Here is a 26146-nt window from a genome sequence, read left to right as displayed (position 1 = left end):
AACCTGTACTTTTGCTCTTGTAAGCATCTCAAGTCAACTAAGATGGTGTTTCAGTAAAGAGGTTTAATAAGACAGTTGTCACACAAATGCCAGGCATCAGACTCACTCTCCACTCCATTAATTGAGTTCACTCAGTTTGGATTGTCTTTTTTACTGGTCGGATTGGATTCATGTCAAAGAATAGTGACCTCCAAGTCTGCAATCCTGGGGATATAGTCCATAGATTAAGGGTTACTGCAATGGAAGTTGCATACCAATGTCCTAATTCTTGTATACCACCAGGGACTTCACAGCAAGAAAGACTTTCCCTCCCTGCATTCACCGCCGTTTGTATCCCGCCCCACCCCAATTCCTATCATGTGCTGTTAACAATGTGCTACAAGGGAGATAACACCCATTTCATAAAGAACCTCTCAAAATGTCACACTGTTTTGTTGTCTTCTCTGACTACAATTAGTAATTTAAATAAAGGTTATTGTTTATGCAAATTACTAATTTAGTTGCAGATATAATTTGAATTCATTGAAATGTCTTGGTTTACTACATCAAGTTCTGTACTTGCATATCATTTGAATTTTTGCCTTGTTCATACAGATGTTTTATTGCCTTCTTGATGCTAACAACTCTCTTAAAAAGTGGGGGAAAAAACTGTTTAATTTATCTCTTGAAATACAATTAAGTATTTAAACTTTTAATTTTGCCTTTTACTGAGACTGACTTGATTTGTCATCCTTCTGAGGTTGAGAGGAGTACCACCCACACACACTGCTGCTGATATAAGTGATTGTTCTTCCTCAAAAAAATTTCTAGCCTTGATTTTTAAGTGCATCAGTTTATGCTTACTTTCCATGCTGGCATGGGTTGGACTGAATGTCACAGTTTTAGTTAATTCTTATTTCAAGTTATAATCCTCCTAGATTGGTCTGAAGACAATGTTTCATTTATTGTGTAGTTTCTATGCCTGGATGTATTTAATCATGGCATTAGCTTAGAGATCATATCTTTTACAAGACTAAAGGATAGGGTCCTCTCTGCTCCATGTTGTCTCCAAATATTTATCAACCCCTTTACAATGTGTATTGAGTGCATTTTATCATAGCAACATTAGTGAGGTTGCCTTGTCTTTGACAGGGCAAGCTTGTTGAAAAGATTGAATACAAGAAAGAGTGATGAGCAAACAGTGATAGAGCGAAAGGATGCTAGAGAAGGGAGTAATGGAAGAGAGATAATGAGATGCAGCTACATGTTGATAGTTACTAAGGAGACTGAATAGAAAAACGACAAAAGCAGCATGCTGGGATAGCAGTAAATATGAATGGTAATAGAGGGATGGTTGAATATTCATAGAGACAGCTGATGGTAAGTGAGAGTGATTGATGTCAGTGGAAAGTCACATGAGAGTGAGTGCAAGAGAAGCATAGTACATGCACACACACACACACACACACACACACACACACACATTAGCATGAAAATGCCATTTCTTATCTGATCTCTAAAGGTACACAATTTGAATGTCTGCTTTACCGTACCTGGACAGCTAGATGGGTTTTCATCCATGAAGTATGTGGCAGCCAATCATCTTGGTACTTTGCCATCTCCTCTGTGAGATGAAACTCCATTTCGTTCCAAGTCTTTGTTCTTTCTCTTTCACAGGTTCCATTCACTTTCAGCCTGTGCCTCTTTTTGATACAACTGCTCTCTTCTACACACATCACATGGTTCATTTCTTCATTCAACTCATTTGTACTGTCATTCATACCTGCTGGTATACCAGCAGAGCATGCTTGCTTCGTTTCTTTCTGCCCTTTACAATCCTCTATATTCAACGTTCATGTCTCACTATCTTCCAACATCACACTATACAAACAAATAGCTTACAACCTACCTTGCATTCTGAAGAAGCCCTTTCTTACCAGCAGAGGTAACAGTTCACTGAATTTTTTCCAACCAGTTCTTATTCTGACGACTATGATTTTAGAACACCTACCACCACCACAACCCTGCTAATTACCCTAAGTAACAGAAGCTATCAATTACTTCCAGGAAACATTGCAGGTTATCTATTTTACATATGCTTTTATTACTTACTACTCCTGTGCACCTATCACATATAAAGACTATTTCTCTGTTGCCTGCATGTCATCCCTCTATTCTTTTACTGGGTGTGATGTTTGGAACTCCTCCCTATTTCTTTATTATATGTCAAGCAAGGTAATTTCCCTGATGGTAGAAGAGTCCTGTCTTTCATACCTACTAATACCCTATCCTTTTCTAAATTCACTTTGAAGCCTCTGAATTCCAGGTTTTGTTTCCATGTCTGGAATGGCTTTTCTAACTTTCCTACAGATTCATCTCTAATAACTGAGTCTTTGGCATGGAGAGGTTGTAAGGGCAGCCAATTTTAAACTCTTCTCTTTTGGCTTGGAGGACTATAATGAACGGAAAAGGTGTGACCTTGGTGCATGGCCATATTCACACTGAATCCACTGTCCTCATTGCTAACTTTCACGTTAGTAACTACAAAACTGTACATGGCTTGTGTAGCTCACACAAATCATTTATCTACTCCAAGTGTCTTTAGTGACCACCAGATCACAGAGTGGAGAGTCTTGTCAAAGGCCATTTTGAGATCTAGCTACAGTAGCAGCTTCCTGACCACCTTGCTTCTGTGATAATTCTCTTCCTTATCAACTATGTTCTAACTCTTTCCATTACTTTTCCAATACTTTTGTTGTTTCCACTCTCTAGCATGATGTCTCTTTTGTTGCTGCTGCTGCTGCTGCTACACCAGTTAATGGGCATGACCTCTTCCTCTACTTCTTGATTTACTCTACATGTAACTAACCCTTATACAGATATTTTAATCATTTCAGTAATGATTCCTGATGGAACGTCTATCTTCTTTGCATTAATTATGGTGCTATACACCATAATGCTGTCAACTTGGATGGTTTTTCTCCTTCTTCGGTTGATTCTACTTGAGATAGACTCTCTTTCTTCTCTCTGATTTCTTTTCCTTCAACAATGTCTCTTTCTTTTCCATTGTCCTGCTCACTTGACTGCTATCTGCTATACTTTATGCCTTTCATACTCACTGCTTAAAACATTGGCTAACTTCTTAGACTGATAGCTAGATAGACTTGTCTAACTTCTCACCTTGCAACCTGGTATTGTTCTTCACTGCAATCTTTCTACCAGTTTTCCTATTCTTGTCTCAACCTTTATAGCTCTGACTATGCAACTATTCTGTTTCCATGTCACTTTTTTACCCGGGACCCTGCATTATCCATAGATTTGCTCCATTGCTTTGTATAAGTTATCCCCATTGAAACTCTACTCTTATCCTCTACTGCTACTGCCTCTTCCTCCTCCGTCTTGTAATAGGCATCAATTAATGTCTTTTAAACCTACTGTTCATTGCTTTCCATGTCCTTCTCCAAATTGTTTTTTTTTTTTCCATTTGCCCAGCTCATACTCTGAAGTCACTGACCACTAACCTATGTTAAGAGCCACATTCTTCACCCAAGATGTGGTGTAGCATTCACTGTTCCTTTCTGTCGAAAGTACAAAATCATTTTGGGTTCTGTGTACACCTGATTGGTAGGTGATCAGATAAAGCCTAATTGTTTATATAGGGCTTATCCCCATTGTGCTAGTGCTGTGCATGATAGTCAGGTCTCTAGGTGGAAACATCATTTAGATATTTCTGCCGAATGTAACACTTGTTTATTCACATGGATTTGAATTAGATGTGCATTACCTTGTAGCTTTGAAATTGTTTATTTTTGAAAATAAAATTGTAGGGAATACTTTGTGCATTTGATACTCACTGCTTAAAACATTGGCAAACTTCTTATAAGTGTGAGAGGCTGGGTGTGGCCAATTCAAAGATAAAACACCTTTCTAACAGACCGAAGTAAATTATTATGCTGGGTATCACTAGAATGACTACACTGGAGTTTAAGATGGTTATTCATTTATTTGTTTCAGTCATTTGACTGCAGCCATGCTGGAGCACTGCCTTGCCTTTGGTCAAGCAAATTGACTCCAGGACTTATTCTTTGTAAGCCTAGTACTTATTCTATCAGGGATATAAACACCATAACATCGGTTGTCAAGCAATGGTGGGGGGACAAACACAGACACACAAACATATACATGTATGTACGTATGTGTGTGTATATAGATATATATACACAACGGGCTTCTTTCAGTTTCTGTCTACCAAATCCCCTCACAAGGCTTTGGTTGGTCTGAGGCTATAGTAGTCAGATAAGAAATGCAAGCACTAATGTTAAGAAGCAATACCCAATAAGAAATGACTTAGGCTTTGAGAACCTGTTCAACCCATGCCAGTAGGGAAATAGACATGAAACATTGATGATGATGGTGGTGGTAGCGGCGGCGTTCCTCCTCCTCCTCCTCTTATATTAGCCTAGATTTCCCACTTTGTTTATTCAATCAACTGATTTTGACTAAATTCTTGTTATTAGCCATTTTTGAGGTAATAATCCTTTCTGTAATTTCTACAACTTGTCTCTATTTCCAGATATGATTCTCGAGTTAAAGCAATGGAAGTTGACGAACGACCAACAGAACAATACAGTGATATTGGAGGCTTGGATAAACAAATACAAGAAGTAAATCAAATTGATTTTTGTTGTTTCCTTTGATTTTTATCAGAAACAGAGATACATTAGCCTTTATCATATTTGAAAAAGGATTTCATTCACCATCATCATCATTTAACGTCCGTTTTCCATGCTGGCATGGGTTGGACAATTTGACTGAAAACTGGTAAACCAAGGGGCTGCACCAGGTTCCCGTCTGATTTGTACGGCTGTAAAAAATAAAGGCTGAGGTAGAAACTCCATAAGATGCAGCCAGTGTAAGCTTTGGACACATAAATGGTCCAGTAATATCAGAGAAAGGTAAACAAGGAAACTAGCTTTTGTATGTAGAAGATGCACAGGTGCAATAAACACGAAAAATGTGCAGAAAATAGCCTCTTTCAGCTGCTGGGGGAGGGGGTAAGCTAGAGGTAGTTGAAAGCTTCTGTTATCTAGGTAACAAAGTTAGTTGTAGAGGTTGATGCTCCGAGAGCATAACTGTGAGAATAAGATTAGGCTGAGCAAAGTTCAGACAGCTCTTAACTCTGCTGGCAACAAAGGGCCTCTCTCTCAGAATGAAAGGCAGATTGTATGATTGTGTGCAAACAGTTATGCTGCATGGCAGTGAGACATGGGCTGTGACAGTTGAGGACATGCATAGGCTTCAAAGAAATGAAACCAATATGTTTTGCTGGATGTGTAATGTCAGTTTGCATGTTTGACAGAGTGTAAGCATCTTGAGAGAAAAGTTAAGAGGCATCAGATGTGGTGTGCAAGAGAGACGACTGTGCTGATATGGTCATGTGATGCATATGGACGAGGGCAGGTGTGTAAAGAAGTGCCGATCTCTAACTGTGGAGGGAACGTGTGGTAGAGACCTAGGAGGACATGGGACTAAGTGATGAAGCATGTTCTTCGCAGAGGCAATGGCTAGTGACTGAAAGCTTTGGTGATATGCTGTGCTTGAGAAGACCCGTCAAGCCAAGTGAAATCGTAGTCATGGCTGATGTTGGTGTCACATAACCGGCACCCGTGCCAGTAACATATAAAGAGCACCATTCGAGCATTGGGTCTCCCGGATGAAAAGGGGCTGAGTTCCTTTCAAGTATTGGGCCTCACAGAGGCAATGACCAAGACCTTTGGCATTATGTCATGCTTATGAAGAAGAACCATCAAGCTGAGCAAAATTGCAGTCATGGCAGGTATTGGTGCCATGCAAATTGCACCCATGCTGGTTGCATGTAAAAGCACCCATTACACTCTCAGAGTGGTTGGCATTAGGAAGGGCATCCAGCCATAGAAAACCATGCCAAATCAGACTGGAGTCTGGTGCAACCTTCCAGCCTTGCCACCCCTGGTCAAACCGTCCAACTCATGCCAGAATGGACAACAGATATTAAATGATGATGATGATGATTGTACAAATGATCCAGTGAGATGAATCTGGATGGTTTGACAGGAGCTGGCATGGTTGGGAGCCACAGCAGGTTCCATTGTCTGTTTTGGCATGGTTTCTATGGCTGAATGCCTTTCCTAATATGCCAACCACTTTACAGAATGTACTGTGTGCTTTTTATGTGGCAACAGTGCTTGGCAGTGAATATAGATGAGTAACAGATGGAAGCTTGCAAGATAAACTGAGAGGGCAGCTGAACATTAAAGACATCATCTTATAAAAGTAATTAGTATGGACAACTGAATTTGAACATCCCTGATATTTGAGCCTGGGAGAACCTTTATGTGGATTTTGCTTTTTCTATGCTCAAACACCTACCTCTGCTCCATATTCTTTACTTAATACATCATCATTTTCTATATGAATAATGGTAAAGAGCATAGAATATTGTTGTTACAATATTCTATCAGTGAAAACAGCCAAGTGACAACAGAGCTAAACACTTATAAGAAGTTTGCTTCCCAACCACATGGTTGCAGGTTCAGTCCCACTGCATGGTACATTGGCACAAGTGTATTATTCTATAGCCTTGGGCCAACCAAAGCCTTGTAAGTGGATTTGGTAGATGGAAACTGAAGGAAGCCCATCAAATATATATCTGTTCCCCCCTCCCCCCGCCACTTGACAACTGGTGTTGGTTTGTCTATGTCCCCATAAGTTAGCAGTTTGGCAAAAGAGACCAATAGAATAAATAGTAGGCTTTAAAAAAAGTAAGTACTGGGACCAATTCATTTGACTAAAATTTCTTCAAGGTAGTGCCCCAGCATGGCTGCAGTCTAATGACTGAAACCAGTAAAAGATAAAAGGATGTTGTTCTCTCTTACAAGATGTTCAACTCTAAGGCCACATGCTTAATTTGGAAATTATAACTTAGTTTCTAATGATTTTATATAATAGCGCAGCCATCACTGAGAAGCAAGTGTGACTTGGTATGTATCAGCTTTCGCTTATTGTTTCAGGTACTGATAGAGTCATGAGCAAAATCTCATACCCCGCACATCCAACCCTCTCTGTGTTTGATTCAGTGGAACATATAGGATGTAACAGAAGCCTGTTACACCAGGTTGGGAAATATCCTGCTTCTGGTACTATGCAACCTAGTACTACCTATCTCGTGGTCAGGTGGTTAGCAACTAAACTGGCTCCTCCACTTGGCTTGCTAGATGAGCTCATTGTAAGCCAACAGCCATAAAAAACACCAACCGAACGTGGCCAATGCTAGTACCCGCTGACTGGCTCTTGTGTTGGTGGCATGTAAAAAGCACTATCCAAACGTGATCAACGCCAGGCCCGCCGGACTGGTTCCTGTGCCGGTGGCTCATAAAAAGCACCCACTACACTCTTGGAGTGGTTGGCATTAGGAAGGGCATCCAGCTGTAGAAACATTAGCAGATCAGATTGGAGCCTGGTGCAGCTACTAGCTCTTCAGACCTCGGTCAAACCATCCAACTCATGCCAGCATGGAATACGGATATTAAATGATGACGATGGTGGTTATATATATATATATATATATGTGTGTGTGTATGTATGTATGTATAATCTTACAGTATACACATATATAGTTATCCATCTACATATATATATGTCTCTTTTCACAGACAAGAGTTAAACTCAAATGCTTTTCTTTTTTTCCTTTTTTTTTGTATTTTACAATGACATACGTATATACAGGGGTTGAACAAAATAATGGAAACACCTTAAAATTTCAAACAAAATGATTTTAATATAGGATAGGACTGCCTTTGGCAGTAATTAACAGCTTCAATTCTATGAGGAAAGTTTGAATTGTTTCCAAAGGAATTTTCGTCCATTCTTCTGCTAAAACAATCTCCAGTTCTTGTAGAGATGATGGTGGAGGATATTGACTCCTTATGTGTTTTTCTAAAATGCACCATAAATCATCATCGTCATCATCATCATCATCATCATCGTTTAACGTCCGCCTTCCATGCTAGCATGGGTTGGACGATTTGACTGAGGACTGGTGAACCGGATGGCTGCACCAGTCTCCAATCTGATCCGGCAAAGTTTCTACAGTTGGATGCCCTTCCTAACGCCAACCACTCTGAGAGTGTAGTGGGTGCTTTTTATGTGCCACCAGCACGAGGGCCAGTCAGGTGGTACTGGCAACAGCCATGCTCAGAATGGTGATTTTTACGTGCCACCTGCACAAGAGCCAGTCCAGCAGCACTGGCACAATCATGATAGACTGGTTTATGTTACAATATCAATCAAGCCAGTGTAGTAGAGCAGGCTCATCAAACCAATATGATCTCAAGCTCCAATTCACAGTTTCCACATCAGATCATGGTTGGCGGAGAGAACGTGCTGAAACCTTCATCCAGCAGTGGACTGAACATAGGCAATCCAATCCACTCAATCAATATGTGGTGAGACTTGAACCTAGTGTGCTGAGGTTCACACCAAATATCACCGTTTCAACATTTCAAACTTTAGATATGTATTTTATTTTAAAAGAGAAAATGTCTGACTGGCTTTAATTTATGTGAAGTAATCGTAAACAAGAACATCTGAGGAACTGATTGGAAGCAGCTTTAGTTTGTAGTCAGAGTATTCATGTTTTGGAGTTTGCTGTAGCACCACCTATATGTTAACATGGTGTGTATCCCTATGTAGCTCTAAGTTATAGGTTGCCTACTGTTGTCACCTATGATGGCCCCTTGAGCACTTCCTCCAGTAGCATCAGTGCATCATCCTCAACATCCACTAGAGTGGGATTTTTTTTTATGTTCAATAATATTGAGATCTGGGGACCGTAGTGGCCAGATGAGATGTTCAACTTCATTAGAATGTTCCTTGTGCCATTCAGTAACAACTTTAGCTGTGAGAATTGGTGCATCAACATCCTGAAAGACTGCATTTCTTTCTGGAAACAGTTCCACAACCATAGGATGAATTTAATGAGATAAAATGCTTAAATAGTCTTCACTATTAATTCAGCCATGAAGAGAAACCATTGGGCCAGCGGATTCCCCCCCCCCCCCCGATCATCATAGAACCTCCTCCATGTTTAACAGTTGGAAGAAGACAGTCTGGGTCAGATGCATCTTTTGGCTGTCTCCACACGTACACTTGGCCAGTGGTCAGAAATAAAGTAAAGGCTGATGATGATGACTCATCCAGGAAAATAACATTCTTCCACTGATCTAGAGACCAATTCTTGCCTTGCAACGTTTGTTTTTGAAAGTAGTGGTTTTCTGATTGCAGCCCTCCTGTGGAATCCGGCTTTGTGCAGCTCCCAATGAACAGTTTTTGTGGAAACTGGGTTCCCAAGGTGGTCATTAAAGTCTGCAGTAATTTTTGAAAACTGTACTTTTGTGATCCTTTCTAACAATTCGCGTAAGAGTCCGACGGTCCCTATCTCAAAGTTTTGGTTTTCTTCCGGAGTTTTGTTTTGATGAGGAGGTTTTTCCCTCTTTCTCAGAGGCTGCCATTACTTTCGAGACAGTACTTCTTGATTCACCAAACATTTTGGCTGCTTTCATTACACTAGCACCTGCCATACAAGCACCAACAATTTGACCTCTTTGAAAGTCTGATAGATATGTCGATTTAATGAATTTTAATTACCTTTTTGTGATGATTCTGAAAAGAAAAAGCAATTTTAGCAAAACATATTAAGCAACACTAATAATAAATCAAAATACATAAAAATAAACAAACTTTTGACGGTTTTATAGATATTTCAAAATTATGATGCTATGATGCTAGGTGTTTCCATTATTTTGTCCAACCCCTGTATATGCATACATATATGTGTGTGTGTGTCGATGCCAGTGCTGCCGGACTGGCTCCTGTGCTGGTGACACGTAAAAAGCACCCACTACACTCTTGGAGTGGTTGGCATTAGGAAGGGCATCCAGCTGTAGAAACATTGCTAGATCAGATTGGAGCCTGGTGTATCCTCCTGACTTTCCAGTCCCCTGTCAAACCGTCCAACCCATGCCAGCATGGAAAGGGGACGTTAATTGATGATGATGATGATACTTTTGTTGCTATATCTCTCCAACCTATTCCAGAACTTGTTGTGGTATAGAGGCCACATACCGTTTTCATTATCTCTTAGAATGCGTTTGAATCTTGTTTCCGCTCCTTCGTACACTCTGATTCTGTTGTACTCTGACTCTGTTGTACTCTGATTCTGTTGTACTCTGATTCTGTTGTGCTGTGTGTAGCCAGAATGTTGCACTCGGAACATTTAGTGCTGGATGTGTTGTTGTGGTTGGTATAGTGGGGATACGTGCCTCATTACTCTGCCAGAGGGATGTTGATTTTGGTAAGACATCTAGAAGCATCAATGATTGGTTCAAAGAACACCTGGACAGCTATATTGAGAAAAAAACCAAACTCCATCTTGTATCTGCATACTATACACTACCACAGTGGCTCCTTAGGGAGACTCAGGTTAGACATCCGATCCACACATGCCACTGATGCAATGCTGAGACAAGTCACCGAAGCTGTCTGCACACAAGAATACAAACTCACCCTCAACCGTAAATTCAAATGGAATAACACCCAGATTCCACTCAGGAGTACCCATCTATAATCACCCCTTTCTCTCATTTACATGTAGAAGTCCATACATACATGTTGAGATGCATGATACTGAAATATATATATATGTAGTTATATATAGTCATATGAGTGTACACAGATTGATATGTATGTGTGTATGTATGGGTATGTGTATGTATGCACATATATGTATATGTAAAATACAAAAAGAAAAGGGAAAAGCATTTGAGTTTAACCGTTATCTGAAAATAGAGACGTGTAGATGTATATATGTATATACTGTAAGATTATATGTACATATGTGTATGTGTACGTGTTTATATGATTGTGTATACTTGTACATATGTATAGGTAGGTTTATATTTGCATGTATGTATCTAAGAAGACATTGTATCTTCACCGTTAGACGGTGGTGAAAGGAACACACACACACACACATATATATATATATATATATGTATATATATATAAAACCTTTGACAGAATAACAGTTATATATACAACTTGAACAGACACACATCAGTACATAAACATACGTTTACATGTACATATATACACACTTCTGTAAGTACTCACATACATACAGACATACATAAATGCATATATATATCATGAACTAACTGTTACTTTCTCAGATGCAGCACAAAGTTTTTGTCGGTGAGCCTGTCAGTTTCAAAGTGACAAAAATATTTTCACACAAATTAAATTTAAATGTTGAAGTGAAACTTAATGGTTTTTGTGTGTTTCTTAAATGGCTTACAAATGTCCTCCACTCTACAATAGGTGATAATTAATTATTCTGCCAATAATGATGGTTACTTAACAAATAATTTGTGAAATAAAATAAGGTTAACATTACAATATCAACATCTTTTTACTCTTGAATGTCTGCTTTAATTAGATGTTTGTTTGTGTTTTTTTCTTCCAGAAAGGTAATAGAGACTACTTTTACCAACAACATTCTCCAACACTGTATCTCTCTCTCCTTTTAATGAAACCAAATCCAATGGAGACCTTCTTTGTAGTGTTACAGTGGATTCTTACCTTAAAGAAATCTGGTGAAAGCAATGTTGTCTCCCCTCCACCAAACATCAACAAAGTTTTTGACTATGTCTGGGGCATGTGACCCTCCAATCAAAATTATTTCCTCCCTGTGGGCTCTATCCTTCTCTCATCTCTTAGATTAATAATTTCCTATTAAATAGCACAATCATTGCCTGTGTTGATGATACTCTTTCTGTCCAAGAGTTTGGTTTTCTCTTCTGCTCTAACCCCTAATCCTTCTATACATAACTGATCACATCCCACAATATCCTATTCTTATACACATTGTATTCATTGTTCCCTAACTGTCATCCACATGCAATGGAAGGTATCTCCTGCCATACCTGCACTGACTCCAGGAATAGAGACCCCTAATAGGAATGTACCAATCTTGTCTCCTCCAAATGTAAAAACTAGTCAATCTAGCAGTTTACTTGGCTTCAGTTTTGATGCTCCCTTAAATTTGCAACCAGACGAGTTGTCTAGGGCTTTCTCATGCACCCACCCCCACCCCCCACCCATCACCTGCATGCAACCTGAACACTCAGAATTGCTCCAGCTGTCACACCTCATTATCACTGCGGATCTCACCCTGGCAAAAGTATATCATTTAGGATCACATGAAAGAATGACCCTTGTTTCAGGACTGGAAAAATATTTCAGCCCATAACAATTATTCACTCTCAAAAATGCTCACAAGTGATCCACATTGGAGTTTTGCTCCTACAGACATTCTAGACTATATCCACAGAAACTCCACTCTTCCTACTTCTCTTGCTCACTTATCTGTCTCTCTGTCCCCTCCTCCAATACATGTTGTATCCACCTCCCACTTTACGATGCCTACTCTTTCCTTCCCAGAACATTGGTCCTCTGGAACCTCTCCCTTTGCTCATGGTTTTCTTGCAAACGTCTCTTTGCAATTGATGGCATCCATCTCACTAGTCTTGGAGGGTCGGCAAAATACATGGGCACTGCCTCTTCCTGCAGACCCAGCAAATAAGACAAAGGTTTTATTAAACTAGATTAGGAATGTCCCAATCTTGTCTTCTCCAAGTGTAAAAACTAGCACTATTAGTCAATCTAACAGTTTACTTGTCTATAGTTTTAATGCTCACTTAGATTTGCAACCAGACAAGACTTTAAAACTTTGAGGTTTTTACTCTGCTTTTTTTTTTCCAGCTCATTGAGGCTGTGGTGTTACCTATTACACACAAAGAGAGATTTGAAGCCCTTGGAATTCAACCACCAAAAGGTAATTTTTTTTGACAATGTCAGTAAAATACAGTCTTATCTTTCGTGGATAAACATTCAATTGAAATTTTATATCCTTCTCCTTCTTGGCTCTGCTGACGAAGATCAGGAAAGCTGTTGTCCTCGTCGTCTGCACACCCGTTCATGGCTGATAAGGCTGATGTGCGATTGACATATCCAATTGCAATGATGACAGAAGTATGATTGTCCAGAGTCTGATGAGGCAGCTGCATTATTTTTTCACCTCTGACGTTTCTCTTCAAGAGAGGCACTGCAAGAGATCTCAAAGAAGGAAGCAGCATCGCTGATGGTATGGTGCCAAGTAGCATGGTCAGCTGTTGGAGTGGACCACTCACGATAATGTTACAAATGCTAAGGGACTGCTTCTTTGGTGCCCTCCTGTTGCGGTGGTCAGTGGTCAGCTCACCATACATGATGATCTTAGGTAGGCGGTGGTCTTTCATCCTGTCAACATGTCCTGTCCAATGTAGTCATGTCTCAGGTGAAATGGCTTCCAGGCTGGTGACCTTTGCTCACTTGTGGACCTCAGTGTTGGTCCAGTAGATGTTGAGGATGGTACAAAGACATCATTGGTGAAAACATTCAAGGAGCCTGAGATGACAGCGGTAGGGGACCCAGGAGTCGTAGCCATACAGGAGCGTCGTCAGGACGACGGCCCTGTAGGCTCTGACTTTTCTGCTGATCTTACGATGCTTATTATTCCACACACGTTTGCACGGTCTGCCAAATGTTTTCTTTGCTTGTCTGTTATCAATTTCTTTGTTGATACTCCCATCTGATGAAATGGTACATCCAAGATAAAGGAACTGCTGTACCGACTTCAGTTCTGTTTCGGCAATGGTAATGGGGGGCATCCTGTACTCTTCCTGAGGAGCTGGTTGGTGTAGGACTTCAGTCTTTTTCAAGCTTACTTCCAGCCCAAAGACTTGGGCAGCCTCTGCAAAACAGGATGTGATGCACTGTGGGGCTCTTTCTATGTGTGCAATAAATGCAGCAAAGAGGAGGTCCTGGATTATTTGCTCTTGAGTCTTGGTGTGGGCCCCTCATTGCATATATATATATATATAGATAGACATATGTGTGTGCGTGTGCATATAACATCATCATCATCATTGTCGGCATTTAATGTTTGTTTCCATGCTGGCATGGGTTGGATGGTTTGACAGGAGCTGGTAAAGATGAGGGCCAAACCAGGCTTCATTGTCTGTTTTTGCATGGTTTGTATAAAATGGTAGGACACAGTATTGGCTTATAAAATCTGTAGAGATAACTTGAATCTAAGTGATCAATATTTAAGCTGTATCTGCTCATCTTTAGAGAAAGATCAGTCACATCATCCATTGAGCAGCTGATTACACTAGCTAGGACCAATGCTTTGAATGTCTTGCTAACAGTTACTATTTTTTCAAAGTAGATGATGGTTGAAAGACAGATATCAGACAATAATGGATGTAAACATTGGCTGACTGCCTTCAACCCTTACATCCAATCTCATAAACAGCTAATAACTGTACAACACACCACAATCTTGTTAGAATTAGTAGTTTGTCTTTATTTTCCTGGTAATTTCAACTACAGAAATTTAATATCCAACTCAAGAGTTGATCAGTTAAGTGAATACCATAAAAACTTTTTGGCTGTTTGGTGCAGAAGAAATATGGTACTCTTGTCTGCTTCTATCTCTACTATTGCCAGAAGACCCATGGGGGGGAATTCTTAAAATTAATTTAAAGATGGTCTGTCATGTATATTTTGCCAGATGGTTTAAAGTATTTCAAATGATTTTGTTTTTCAGAATCAGAATTTCCTTTAAATTTTAAATCTCACTCACTGCTGCACCCATTACATTTCTAATATCTTTTACTTGTTCCCTCTTCTTGTGGTCCTGTTCCTGTTTAACTATCAATGATGATGAGGATGATCCCAAGATCATTTGTTGATATTCTTTGAATATAATAATTCTACATATCAGCCAAGTGTGATTTAAAGAGCTGTTGAAAAGTTTATTTTGTATGAGTAAATTGAAGATTCACCCCTTGGCATAACTACCTTTCCAGTTAAGATCTAAAAGAAATTTCATTCCTATCCCATATAATTCATTCTAGAAGATAGGAAACAAATCACTAAAATACAGCATTCTTTGTTAAATGCAAACTAGTCGTACATAAAAAGAAAGTTCTGGAAAATTATTTACTCTCTTCTCCTTTTGTTTCACCAGGTGTTTTGTTGTATGGTCCCCCTGGTACAGGTAAAACCTTGCTAGCTCGTGCTTGTGCTGCACAGACCAAATCTACTTTTCTCAAGCTTGCTGGTCCACAACTTGTACAGATGTTTATTGGAGATGGTGCCAAACTAGTACGAGATGCATTTGCCTTGGCCAAAGAGAAGTCTCCAGCTATAATTTTTATTGATGAATTGGATGCTATTGGTAAATATCGATTTTGAATTTCATTCGAATCATTTTGGAGTTGGTGTTCCTTCTTTTATGGATTTGTTTGTTTCTGTTGTCTTTTAAATCAAATGATCTGGATTTGAATGTTTTTCTGTAACTAAACTTCATTTGTTATTATTACAATCTATTTCTGTGATTTTTGCTGCTGTTTTTAAGTAAAAATTTACTCTTGACCTACCGACAAAGGCCACTGTGTTTGTTTAGGTTAGGTAACATGTTGTCACCAGTGTTTATCTTGCTAAAATGTGTTTCAATGTTTGGGATAAAAAGAAAAGGCAATTTTCACATAAATGTTTTTAACTTTTGTGGTCTCTCCTTGCCAAGTATATTATAAACTTTCTCCAACTCAAACAACTTGATGTCATGAAAGCTATACAAACCATGTATTGAGAAGCTGTGAGCAAGTGCTGGTAGGGGTACCTAGGGTTTGGTTCTAGTCCCTTCTTATTCATCATAGTCCTCCAAACCATAACAAAGGAGTTTAAGACTGGGTTCCTGTCTATGCTAATGACCTTGTTCTTATAGCTGAATCTGTTGTAGAATTAGAAATTCCAAGTGTGGAAGCAAAACCTGGAATCAAATGGCCTTAAAGTTAAGTTAGCAAAGACCAAAATTTTAGTAAGCAGGAAAACAGAAAATACTCTTTTCCTTCAGGTAAATGGCTTTGCTCAGTATGCAGGAAACCAAAGTATAGACAGATGAGAGGTGCAGTGGAGTCAGAGGAAGGTTAAAAGTGAAAGTAATCTTTGTCTGCAGAAGATTCACAAAAGAGCAATAAACACTGACACATGGGAAATAGATTTTTTTTGCAGATTGCCTAGGAGCATCTCTAGAAATAGTAGCTCTCTCTCTCTCTCTCTCTCTCTGTGAAAGGCAGATTGTATGTTGTTTGTGTACAAGCAACAGTGCTATATGGCTGAGACATAGTCCCTAAATTAGGTGGACTTGTAAAGACCTAAAAGAAATGAAGTTAATATGCTCTGGTGGATGTGTAATGTCAGTGTGCATCTATGGAAAAGTGTTGAGAGAGAAATTAGAGATGAAAGGTATCAGAATGTGCCAGAAACAATGCCAATGATGCATATGGCTGAGGGCAGCTGGGATCTGTGAAATAGGGAGAATTTGGAAGATGTGGGATGAAGTGATGAGAACCAATCTGTGAATGTTGAAGATAACAATTGACTGAGATTATTGGTGATATACTGTGCTTGAGAAGACTAATTCATGACAGGGCCTAAAAACATTACGTTTGTCTCTACACACAACTCAGCCCCTCACCCAACTTATCCCTTTCAAGCCTTCTCCACCCCTATATCCCTCTTCTAATTACTGCAATATCCAGCTGCTGAATGATAGCAGACGTACATATTTAATCCCCTTCCAGTTATCTCCCCCTCTTCCTCTCCTCTCTACTTCAATTTCCTTTCCGTGCTTCTTTTCCTCTACCCTCAACTTTTGACCCTTGTGAAGTTTTATTATTCCTCTCTTCACCTTTTCTGTACAGCCATTAATTTTAATAACAAACAAATCCTTTCTCTATCTTGTATAGACAGTGAGGAATCTCAGAATTCAAATATTTGTCAGTGAATGTTCCACTTACAAGAAACAGCTGTCAAATCCATACTGTTCCACTTATTAGACACATTCAGGAAGTCTATCTTTTTTGAATTGTATTGAAGGTGTCATGGAGTTATTTTCCTACTTACCATTACTTTTAGGGGCAAGATAATGAATACCAAGCAGCTTCAATGCACAGGTTAGGTTAGGATTAGGGTTCTGGACAATAGAATCATAACATTTAAAAGGTTTGGTTTGAAATTGTGAAAACCTTGCCAAATATAAAAGACACCTGAAGAAGGCTGTGGAGTGTGTAACAACCAAGGTGGGGGCTTTAGCCCCAATATATCAATGAATTTGTATGATAATTTCCCACCTCAGAAACTCAACCTTTATTAAAAGAAAAATTGTATTTACAAACATTTGTATCTCTAATGCAATATATTGTTTATATATTGAGAACAATTTCTCCACCACTAATCATTCTAAGAATACTTAATGTTATTCTGTCACCATTTAGTTTTGATAGTTTCTGTTTGTCGTTTTCAGAATTCACATAAAAACCAAGTTATATCATCTTTAAATTATTGTGTGTAGATTTTAAGTTCATAATTAAAAAATAAAATATAAAAGACCTTGATTGAAACTTGTAGTGAACATTCAAGTCATTATCTTATCAAAGAATTTCTCTCATAACATTTCATGTTCCTAGGCACAAAAAGATTTGACAGTGAGAAAGCAGGTGACCGTGAAGTGCAAAGAACAATGTTAGAACTTTTAAATCAAATGGATGGTTTCATGCCGACTTCTCAAATAAAAGTAAGATTTATTTATTTTTTTATTTTTTTTTAGCAATATTTTCCAGTAAATTATTTAAAAGAGTAGTTTAGACTTTTTTCTTCGGATCTGCTTCAGCTCATTTGCTTTCATGTAAAACCCTCAACAACCACATCTTACAAAGTGACTTTTAATATTTTAAATAATCAGAAAAAAAATCATTTTTTAAAATTAGAAAGGCAGTGAGCAGGAAGAACCGTTACCATGCTGGTCAAAATGCTTAGAAGCATTTCATTCATCTATTCAAAATTCCACTGAGGGCAATGTAATTAACTTACCCAACTCCTCTGAAATTGCTGGCCCTGTGCCAAAATTTGAAACCAATATTTTAAATAATTAGTTGTCCTGTCTTGCACAATTGTAATTAATTATTGACTTTGAGAGTTGAGGAAATGGAAGTTAATAACATTTCTGAGTTTGCCAAGAGTCTCTCCATGCCCATCACATCTACTGATAAATGTTACTTGCTTCATGATGAAATGGACTGAGATCATTTAGACAAAGACAACTCGTAATTTTTAACAAAAAGTAAACAAACGATCTACATTAAAAGTTTTGTTATTACTTTTCAATAAACAAGCCTGTAATTTAAAATGTTTAATTCTTTTTTTCTCTTTTCTTTAATCATGAATGATGGTTTTGAAAATAGCGTTTCAAATAAATTCTGCTGAAACCTCATCGTGTTTGGTTAACCTCATTCAATATCACAACTTTTTCCACTTTCCAGGTCATTGCTGCCACTAACAGAGTTGATATCCTCGACCCAGCTCTGCTCAGGTCTGGTCGTCTTGATCGTAAAATTGAATTTCCTCATCCAAATGAAGAAGCAAGAGCTCGCATCTTACAGATTCATTCTCGGAAAATGAATGTTTGGTAAGTGATGGATGTTTTGCAGATGGTCAAGACATTCCTTTGGCCAATTTCCCTCTTCCCTGCCCCATAATTTCTTTACTCTACACAACTCTTCTTGTCCATTTTGAAGCACAATAGTATTTATAATCAGGTGTAGTGTGCAAGAGAGGTGACTGCTGGTAAGGTCATGTGATGTGTGTGGATGAGGACAGCTGTGTAAAGAAGTGCTGATCTTTAACTGTGGAGGGAACCTGTGGTAGAGGTAGACCCAGGAAGACATGGGATGAGGAGGTGGTGAAGCATGATCTTGGAACTTTGAATCTCAGAGGCAATGACCAGTGACTGAGGCCTTTGGCAATGTGCTCTGCTTAAGAGGACCTGTCAAGTCAAGTGCACCTGTGCTGGTGGCACACAAGAAAATCAACCTTGAACATTGGGTCTCATGGAGGCAAAGTGGCTAAGTTTCTTCCGAGCGTTGGGCCTCTTGGAGGCAAATGGCTGAGTTCCTTTCGAGTGTTGGGTCCCATGGGGGCAAAGTGGCTGAGTTCCTTTGGAGTGTTGGGCCTCATGGGAGGCAATGACCAAGACCTTTGGCATTATGTTGTGCTTGAGAAGACTCTTCAAGCCGAGCAAAATCACAGTCATGGCTGATACTGGTGTCATGCAAATGGCACCCATGCCGGTGGCTCATAAAAACACCCATTACACTCTTGGAGTGGTTGGCATTAGGAAGGGCATCCATCCATAGAAAACCATGCCAAATCAGACTGGAGCCTGGTGCAGCCTTCCTGCGTGCCAGCCCAGTCAGACCATCCAACCCATGCCAGCATGGAGAATGGACGTTAAATGACGATGGTGATGCCAAAACTGAACGGATGATGATATTCTACAAATTATCTCACTTTATTTGCTTTCCCCATCTCCTCTACTTTTTGTCATATCTCACCTTCCAAATTTTATATTAAACACTGCTTCATTCTTCTCATTCACACTAATATTCCTCTCATCATCGTCATCATTTAATGTCTGCCTTCCATGCTGGCATGGGTGGGACACAGGCAAGAGCCTGCACCAGACTTCTGTGACTGTTTTGGCAAGATTTTACAGTTGGATGCCCTCCCTAACACCAACCACTTTACAGTGTGGACTGGGTGCTTTTTAAGTGACACCTGGACTGACAGGGTCACCAAGTAACTTGCAAGACAGAAATCTTTTGAGAGGAGAGGGGGCTTTAGAAGAGGTGATCTTGTATCAGATGATGAAAGGTTATAGTGAAGCAGAAACAGGTGTCTTGCTGTAGAGGAGGTACAAGATTATCCAGCCAGAGAGAGATCGGGAATGGAGACAGAAACAGATGTGCTGCCGCAAAGGAGATACATGGATTACCCATCCTGAGGGAAGTGCAGGAGGAAAGAGTGGGAGACAGTAGGATAGAGATGGTGGCAAAGTGCCTGGCATATTCACAAGGGATCAGAATATAAATTGGATGGTTGAGTAAAAGAAGAGAGAGATATAGATGGTGGCAAGTGCCAGGGCATACTATTGAGGGTCAAAGGTCATAATATAAGTGGCAGGGTATTGCGAAGGGAGTGTGATTAAAGAGTGCGAGTAAGTGGAGAAAGACTTGGGTATATATAGGGGGGGGGGCTCAAATTGAACGTTTAATTGTTCTAACCTTGTTGCCTTAACAAATGAAATAGAATTTTATTCTTTATTTATTGGTTGAGTATGTGGGGGGGGGGGGGATATGCATGCAAGACTTCAGCTTTTAGGAGAGGTGAAATAATGTATGATAATGAGATGTGGAGGTACAAACTCTGCTCGGTGAGAGTCCATCTTGATTACTGTATATTGATTATTTCAGAAGCAGTTTAATAAATCATTTCATAGTTGCTATTGGTTTTAAATATTCCACGATATCAGTTTATTATAAACAGCATCTAAAAGCAGGGATCAGTGAATACAGACTTTGAAAAAAATCATATAATCTTTTCTTAAATGAATTTCACTGACATTTCTAATCACTGAATTTGGTTTTGGTATTCGTTTGACATTGAAATCCACATCTTTTTAACATCCATCTTCCATGGGTTAGATAGTCCAATATTTCTGAGAAATGCATCTTGCACGGTTTCTACAATTGGATGCCCTTCCTAATGCCAACCGTTTTATGGAATATAACAGGTACTTTTTTCATGGCACCAGCACTAGTGAGGTTGCCATGCCGTCTGCAAGACTAAGAACCTGTCTTTAGCACCTAACTGGTGCTAAAGTAGAAGTGGGGGTGTCACTTTGTGCTAAGGGATGAGAGGTTAAAGTAGGAAAGAAGGACCCAGAACAGGAACGTATTGGCAAAATGTTTTATGTTATTTGAAAGAGAATTTTTTGCCCTACAAGATAGTGTGTTTTGATTTTTGTGTATTTTCAGATCATTAAAATGGAATGTCAAGTGGACAAAACTGAGCATTTTTGACACCATTTGTTTTTTGCATTTATTTGAGGTGTTGATCCCACCAAAGCTACTCGTGAGGTTTGTGCTGTGTATGGAGGTGAGCAATACCCCAAAGTACCGCCCACCATTGGTTTTTGTGCTTCAAAAATGGGAATTTTGATCTCAAGGACAGATCACACACCAGTCAACCAATTGAGTTCAATGAACGTTGCCCATTGCGTGACGGTGGTTCCCCACAGTTTTTTTTTTATCACAATCCATCTACTCCACCAATTCTCTGGTCATCTGACGTGGATATTTGTGAATCACTTTTCATCGAACTCAATTGGTTGACTGGTGTATGATCCATCCTTGATGTCAAAATTCCCATTTTTGAAGCGTGAAAACCAACGGCGGGTGGTACTGTGAGGCATTTCTCCTTCTCCATACACAGCACAAATTTCACAGGCAGCTTCAGCAGGTTTAACACCTCGATTAAATGCAAAAAACAAATGGTGTGAAAAATGCTCAGTGTTGTCTGCTTGACATTCCATTTTAATGATCTGAAAATACACAAAAATCAAGAAAATTAAGAAAATCAAAGCACACTATCTTGTAGGGCAAAAAATTCTCTTTCAAATAACATAAAACATTTTGCCAATGCATTTTAATGTGAAATTGTTCATAATAGTTTTGTGGTCAATTACAACTGAACTCTCTCTCTCTCTCTCTCTTACATATTAAATCAGATAAAAGTTGTCAATCCAGTAATGTATAGGTCTATTCATTTAAACTCTATAGACTAATAGGGTACAACGCAACCACCTTAATGCTAATATCACAATAAAATGTAGTGAGAAAGAGCATCTAACTCCAGTCATGACAACCCATGGAAAGTAGATGTAAAAAGATGGTAGTATTTTAATGATAGGCTAGCTTCAGTTGATTGGTTTTGCATATTTGTTTATGGGATTATGTTAAAACAAATATTTTATAGTATTAAGAAGAAAAATTCTAACAAATAATCTAATAATTATTTTTAGTTTTGATTCTCTGGGACAAAATCCGGTGATACATTTTGCTCTGTGATTGTAGCAACATTTGATCTTATGAAATTGGTAGTTAATCCTTTGGCATTCGGATTATTCTGTCAAATGTAATGCTTATATATTCACATTATTTTGAATTACTCATGCATTATCTTGTAGCTTTCTGATTTCAATTATGTGATTGTTTAGGTTTAGAATGACAATGCTGGATAGGTGTGAGGGTTCAGAGATTCTGGCCAGTGTGACTATAAAACAGCAAGAATATTTGGGCTGGATATGGCCAGTTTAAATGCTAAAGGGTTAAGATGGCAAGGCTGTGGTTTCAGGGAGATTTTGGCTGCTATTTCTAGTTGTTCAATTGACAATAAAAACCCTGTCATTGGTTCCAATACCACAACTGTTCAAAGCTGGTTGTCGTAGGAAAGTTCAACATGTTAATGACTTGCTTCTCAGCTGCATCATTTTTCCTTGTTACAGAAGATGTTGCATAAATGGAGCGAAAAGGCCTCAAGGTGAACCCGGCAGTAGAGACCACTCTCTGAGGAGATGGATTTCTTTGATAGAGAAGGATAGAGTACATAAGAAGTTAAAATCTGCTAAAATCAAAGCTCCAATCAGCTTTCGATTTGAGCAGATTTAGAATCAAAACCATTTCTGTTGTGACTCTCTCATCTTAACTTTTTTGTTAATATATATATACATATATCTCGGACTACATTTTCTAATGTGTCCTTCCTATTTGAAGGTGGTAGGTTGTGGTTTGAGAAAAATTAGTTGTTATTTCTAACAGATTGATCATATATGCTCAGTTTAAGTAATGGTTATAGAAATGCAGTCATAGATTAGGTTTCATGAAAATTAAATATCAAATTATATCATTAGATGTAATTATTCTCTTCATTTGTCTGCTAAGCTGCTGTTAATTGAGGTGAGCTGTTCTTAGAATAGCTGATGATATTTGAAACCTTCAAATTGGTTTTTTAGTGATGTCAATTATGAAGAACTGGCTCGTTGCACTGATGACTTCAATGGAGCACAACTGAAAGCTGTTTGTGTGGAAGCTGTAAGTAGTACCCTTACTTGTCTCAACTCAACAACCTCTATTATTAATTGGGTGGTGGCATTTCTTTGCTTGAGTTTAACACATTCCTACAATGTTTTGTTTGCACCATTTTTTTTTTTGACTCTTTCAAAAAGAATCTCTGTCACTAATTGATCTATTTTTATAACATTTATTCAAGATTCAATTACTTACAACCACTGGAAAGTATCCGGCCTTATTGATTATTGGTTTTACATAGGCCCATGGCATTGTGTGAAAGATATGCTTTCTCAAATATCACATTATGGTGGGGTTTGTCAAATAAAGTGACGTCTTCCAGGAATCAAACTAACCCTTTCTTTCTAGCATCTTCTCTTCTCTATTTTACTTGTTTCAGCCATTTGGCTGCGGCCATGCTAGGGCACCACCTTGAAGAATTTTTAGTTGAATGAATCAACTCCAGTACTTTTTTTTTTTTAAACCTAGTACTTATTCTATCAGTCTCTTTTGACGAACTTCTAAGTTACAGGAACATAAACACACCAACATCAGTTGTTAAGTGGTGGTAGGGGACAAACATACACACATGACAGGCTTCTTTCAGTTTCCATTTACTAAATCCATTCACAAGGATTTGGGCAGACCAGTGTTGTAGTAGAGCCGACACTCGCCACACAGTGGGACTGAAACTGGAACCACGTGGTTGGGAAGCAAGCTCTTACCACACGGCCATGCCTTGTTTAATGTGTGTGTGTGTTTCAAATTATTAACAACACAACCTTTTTTTAATTTTATTTAAAAACTATTTTTTGGAATTCAATGTTGCTGGTTTACCGAACTTTTGCAGAAGACAACAATTGGGTAGTTCTGGACACAATGCACTTGTAAGACCTGGGTTCTTAAACCTTCACACTTAATTCGTGATGGGGAACATTGAGAGACAGCCCTTGTCAGCTCTCTTACGTATCTTCATAGAAGCTGTAACTAATTTTTTTTCAGTTTGGTGATATCTTCCAGTTATTTTAGATATTTTTAATGTTGATTTACCTGTTGCAAGTTTAGAAGTAATACAAGATTTCTCTGAAGCAGTTAAGTCACATTTACGACCCATAATTACACAATTATCAGAGCAATCGCTAACAATTTGAAACACTGAAAGTTTGTAGAAATCATGCAAATGGCCGCCATTTGTTTACACTTGCACAAAACATCCCATTTTTTTAATACACTATGTTACATATAACTGTTGTCCTCATTCTATGAAAATTTTGACAAATTCCGAGTAGTTTTTAAATAAAATTTCAAAATGTTACATTGTTAATAATTTGAAACGCTGTGTAGATATATATATATATATATATATATATATATATATATATATATATATATATATATATATATATATATATATACACAAAGTATATGACTGTTTTTGTCTTTGTAGGGTATGATTGCTTTGAGAAGAGAAGCAAAAGAATTGATTCATGAAGATTATATGGATGCAATAATTGAAGTGCAAGCCAAGAAGAAAACCAACTTACAATACTATGCATAAACAGAAAACGTGTAATGCTTGACTTGGACTAAACCAGAGAGTCTGATGCTTTTATCCCCAGATTTGTATCTTTGTTAGAATTTTTTTCCATCTCATTAAATATAATGCACTTTTTTCTTTCTTTTTTTTTTGGGCCAATAAAATTGTGCAATCATTGTTTTGTGTGTATGTGTGTGTGTGTTATATTTGTTTATTGCTAACATCTTATTTAAACATTCTTTCGTTGTAATTTTTAAAACATTGGTTACACTTTATTATAACTTTGATAACCTTGACAGGTTTCGGCCAGTATGGGCCCAGGCCATGTATAACTCAATAGCACCACCTGGTGAAGTCTTTTAGCCATATATTGGGCACCATGGTTCACTCTAGCAAAGAGTTATTAGTGTTGGAGACATATCTGGGTGTAGGCGGTTGGTCTGGGATTTTTTTGAAGAAATTTGTGCAGTGAACATTTGAATTTTATGGGATCCATTTCCATTTTGACGTATTTTGGTATGGTATTAAAGAGAGCTTGACCGGTTGAGGTAAAGTAATTGTGACGTAACGTTGCTCTGTGTCCTGAGTTCGATTTTAGTAGTGGGCGGATAGCACGGGGGCCAAGTCTTAGATGGATTTTAAAATTGATGCCAACATCATTTGTGCAATATTGATGGAATATTTTCCACATAACACATGATGTAGTGTTCCCGGTGGTATTGGAGAGAGTAGAGATTGAGTTTTTTTAATTTTATCTTTCTTGTTATTTACCTCTGGAGTGCTTCTACTTTCATAAGGAGTTGCTTCATGTGGGGAGACCACAGTGGGCAACAGTATTCAAGGCAAAAGTAGAGATCTCTAGACTGGAAAGTTCTCAAAATCCAGGAGCACATCTTGCAGGGGCCCAAGTCAACCTTGCTGTTTACATGAGAACTCCAGCTTAGATTGTTATCCACAATTACTCCAAGGTCTCAGATGTTGTTGGATGACACTAGGGAGTCGCCTGAGGGAAGAGCAAATGGTAGTTTCAGAATATCCTCTTTTCCAAAGTGGATCAAATCAAACTTATCTTCATTTAGAAGCATATTGTTTTTTTCCACCCACTGGACAATAGCAAACAGATCCAACTGAAGGCATGTTTGGTCTCCCATGGCTTTCTGGAGTTTGGAATCATCTGCAAAGATTTTCAATGTAGAATGTTTGATGACGTCCACTTTGTCATTGATGTAGATAATGAAGATTGTATTACATAAAGAAGAGAAAATAGACATTTTCTGGCTAAATATTACTAAGCTCATTCAATATGATGGAGCAGTTTGATTCATGTTTATTTGTGGCTCTTAAAAACCCATGTTGCTTTGTGCTTAACTATTATTAGTAACTTCCTGACTGTGCACTCTTGACCAAGTATAGAAAAGGTGAGAGTCACCCATCCCTGACTAGAGATGAGGACATTAAAACT

At 38.5% G+C, this 26146-nt stretch overlaps 1 protein-coding gene and 1 long non-coding RNA gene across 4 annotated transcripts in view; one reads left to right on the top strand and one right to left on the bottom strand.

Annotated features, from left to right (window-relative positions):
• LOC106882053 (26S proteasome regulatory subunit 6A-B) overlaps positions 1-24861 on the top strand; it is a 46880-nt gene extending 22019 nt beyond the window's left edge. Inside the window, exons 7-13 of the mRNA XM_014932612.3 lie at positions 4553-4643; positions 12838-12910; positions 15149-15358; positions 17652-17758; positions 18504-18649; positions 23093-23171; positions 24595-24861. Of these exons, the coding sequence (XP_014788098.1) occupies positions 4553-4643; positions 12838-12910; positions 15149-15358; positions 17652-17758; positions 18504-18649; positions 23093-23171; positions 24595-24705 (817 nt within the window). The 3' untranslated portion in view covers positions 24706-24861. The remainder of the gene's footprint in view (positions 1-4552; positions 4644-12837; positions 12911-15148; positions 15359-17651; positions 17759-18503; positions 18650-23092; positions 23172-24594) is intronic.
• A 59-nt stretch (positions 24862-24920) lies between these two features.
• Positions 24921-26146, bottom strand: part of LOC128247060 (uncharacterized) — a 34451-nt gene continuing 33225 nt past the window's right edge. For 2 of the 3 annotated variants that reach the window (XR_008263509.2, XR_016240874.1), the window contains one exon: positions 24921-25858. This is a non-coding gene — a long non-coding RNA (uncharacterized LOC128247060). The remainder of the gene's footprint in view (positions 25859-26146) is intronic. The other variant, XR_016240873.1, reaches the window with a different exon arrangement.

Source organism: Octopus bimaculoides, chromosome 2 (genome assembly GCF_046866305.1).
Source record: "Octopus bimaculoides isolate indiv1 chromosome 2, ASM4686630v1, whole genome shotgun sequence".
Classification (NCBI taxonomy): domain Eukaryota; kingdom Metazoa; phylum Mollusca; class Cephalopoda; order Octopoda; family Octopodidae; genus Octopus; species Octopus bimaculoides.
Note: the sequence above shows the minus strand (reverse complement) of the source record. Positions and strands in the feature narration are given on the sequence as shown.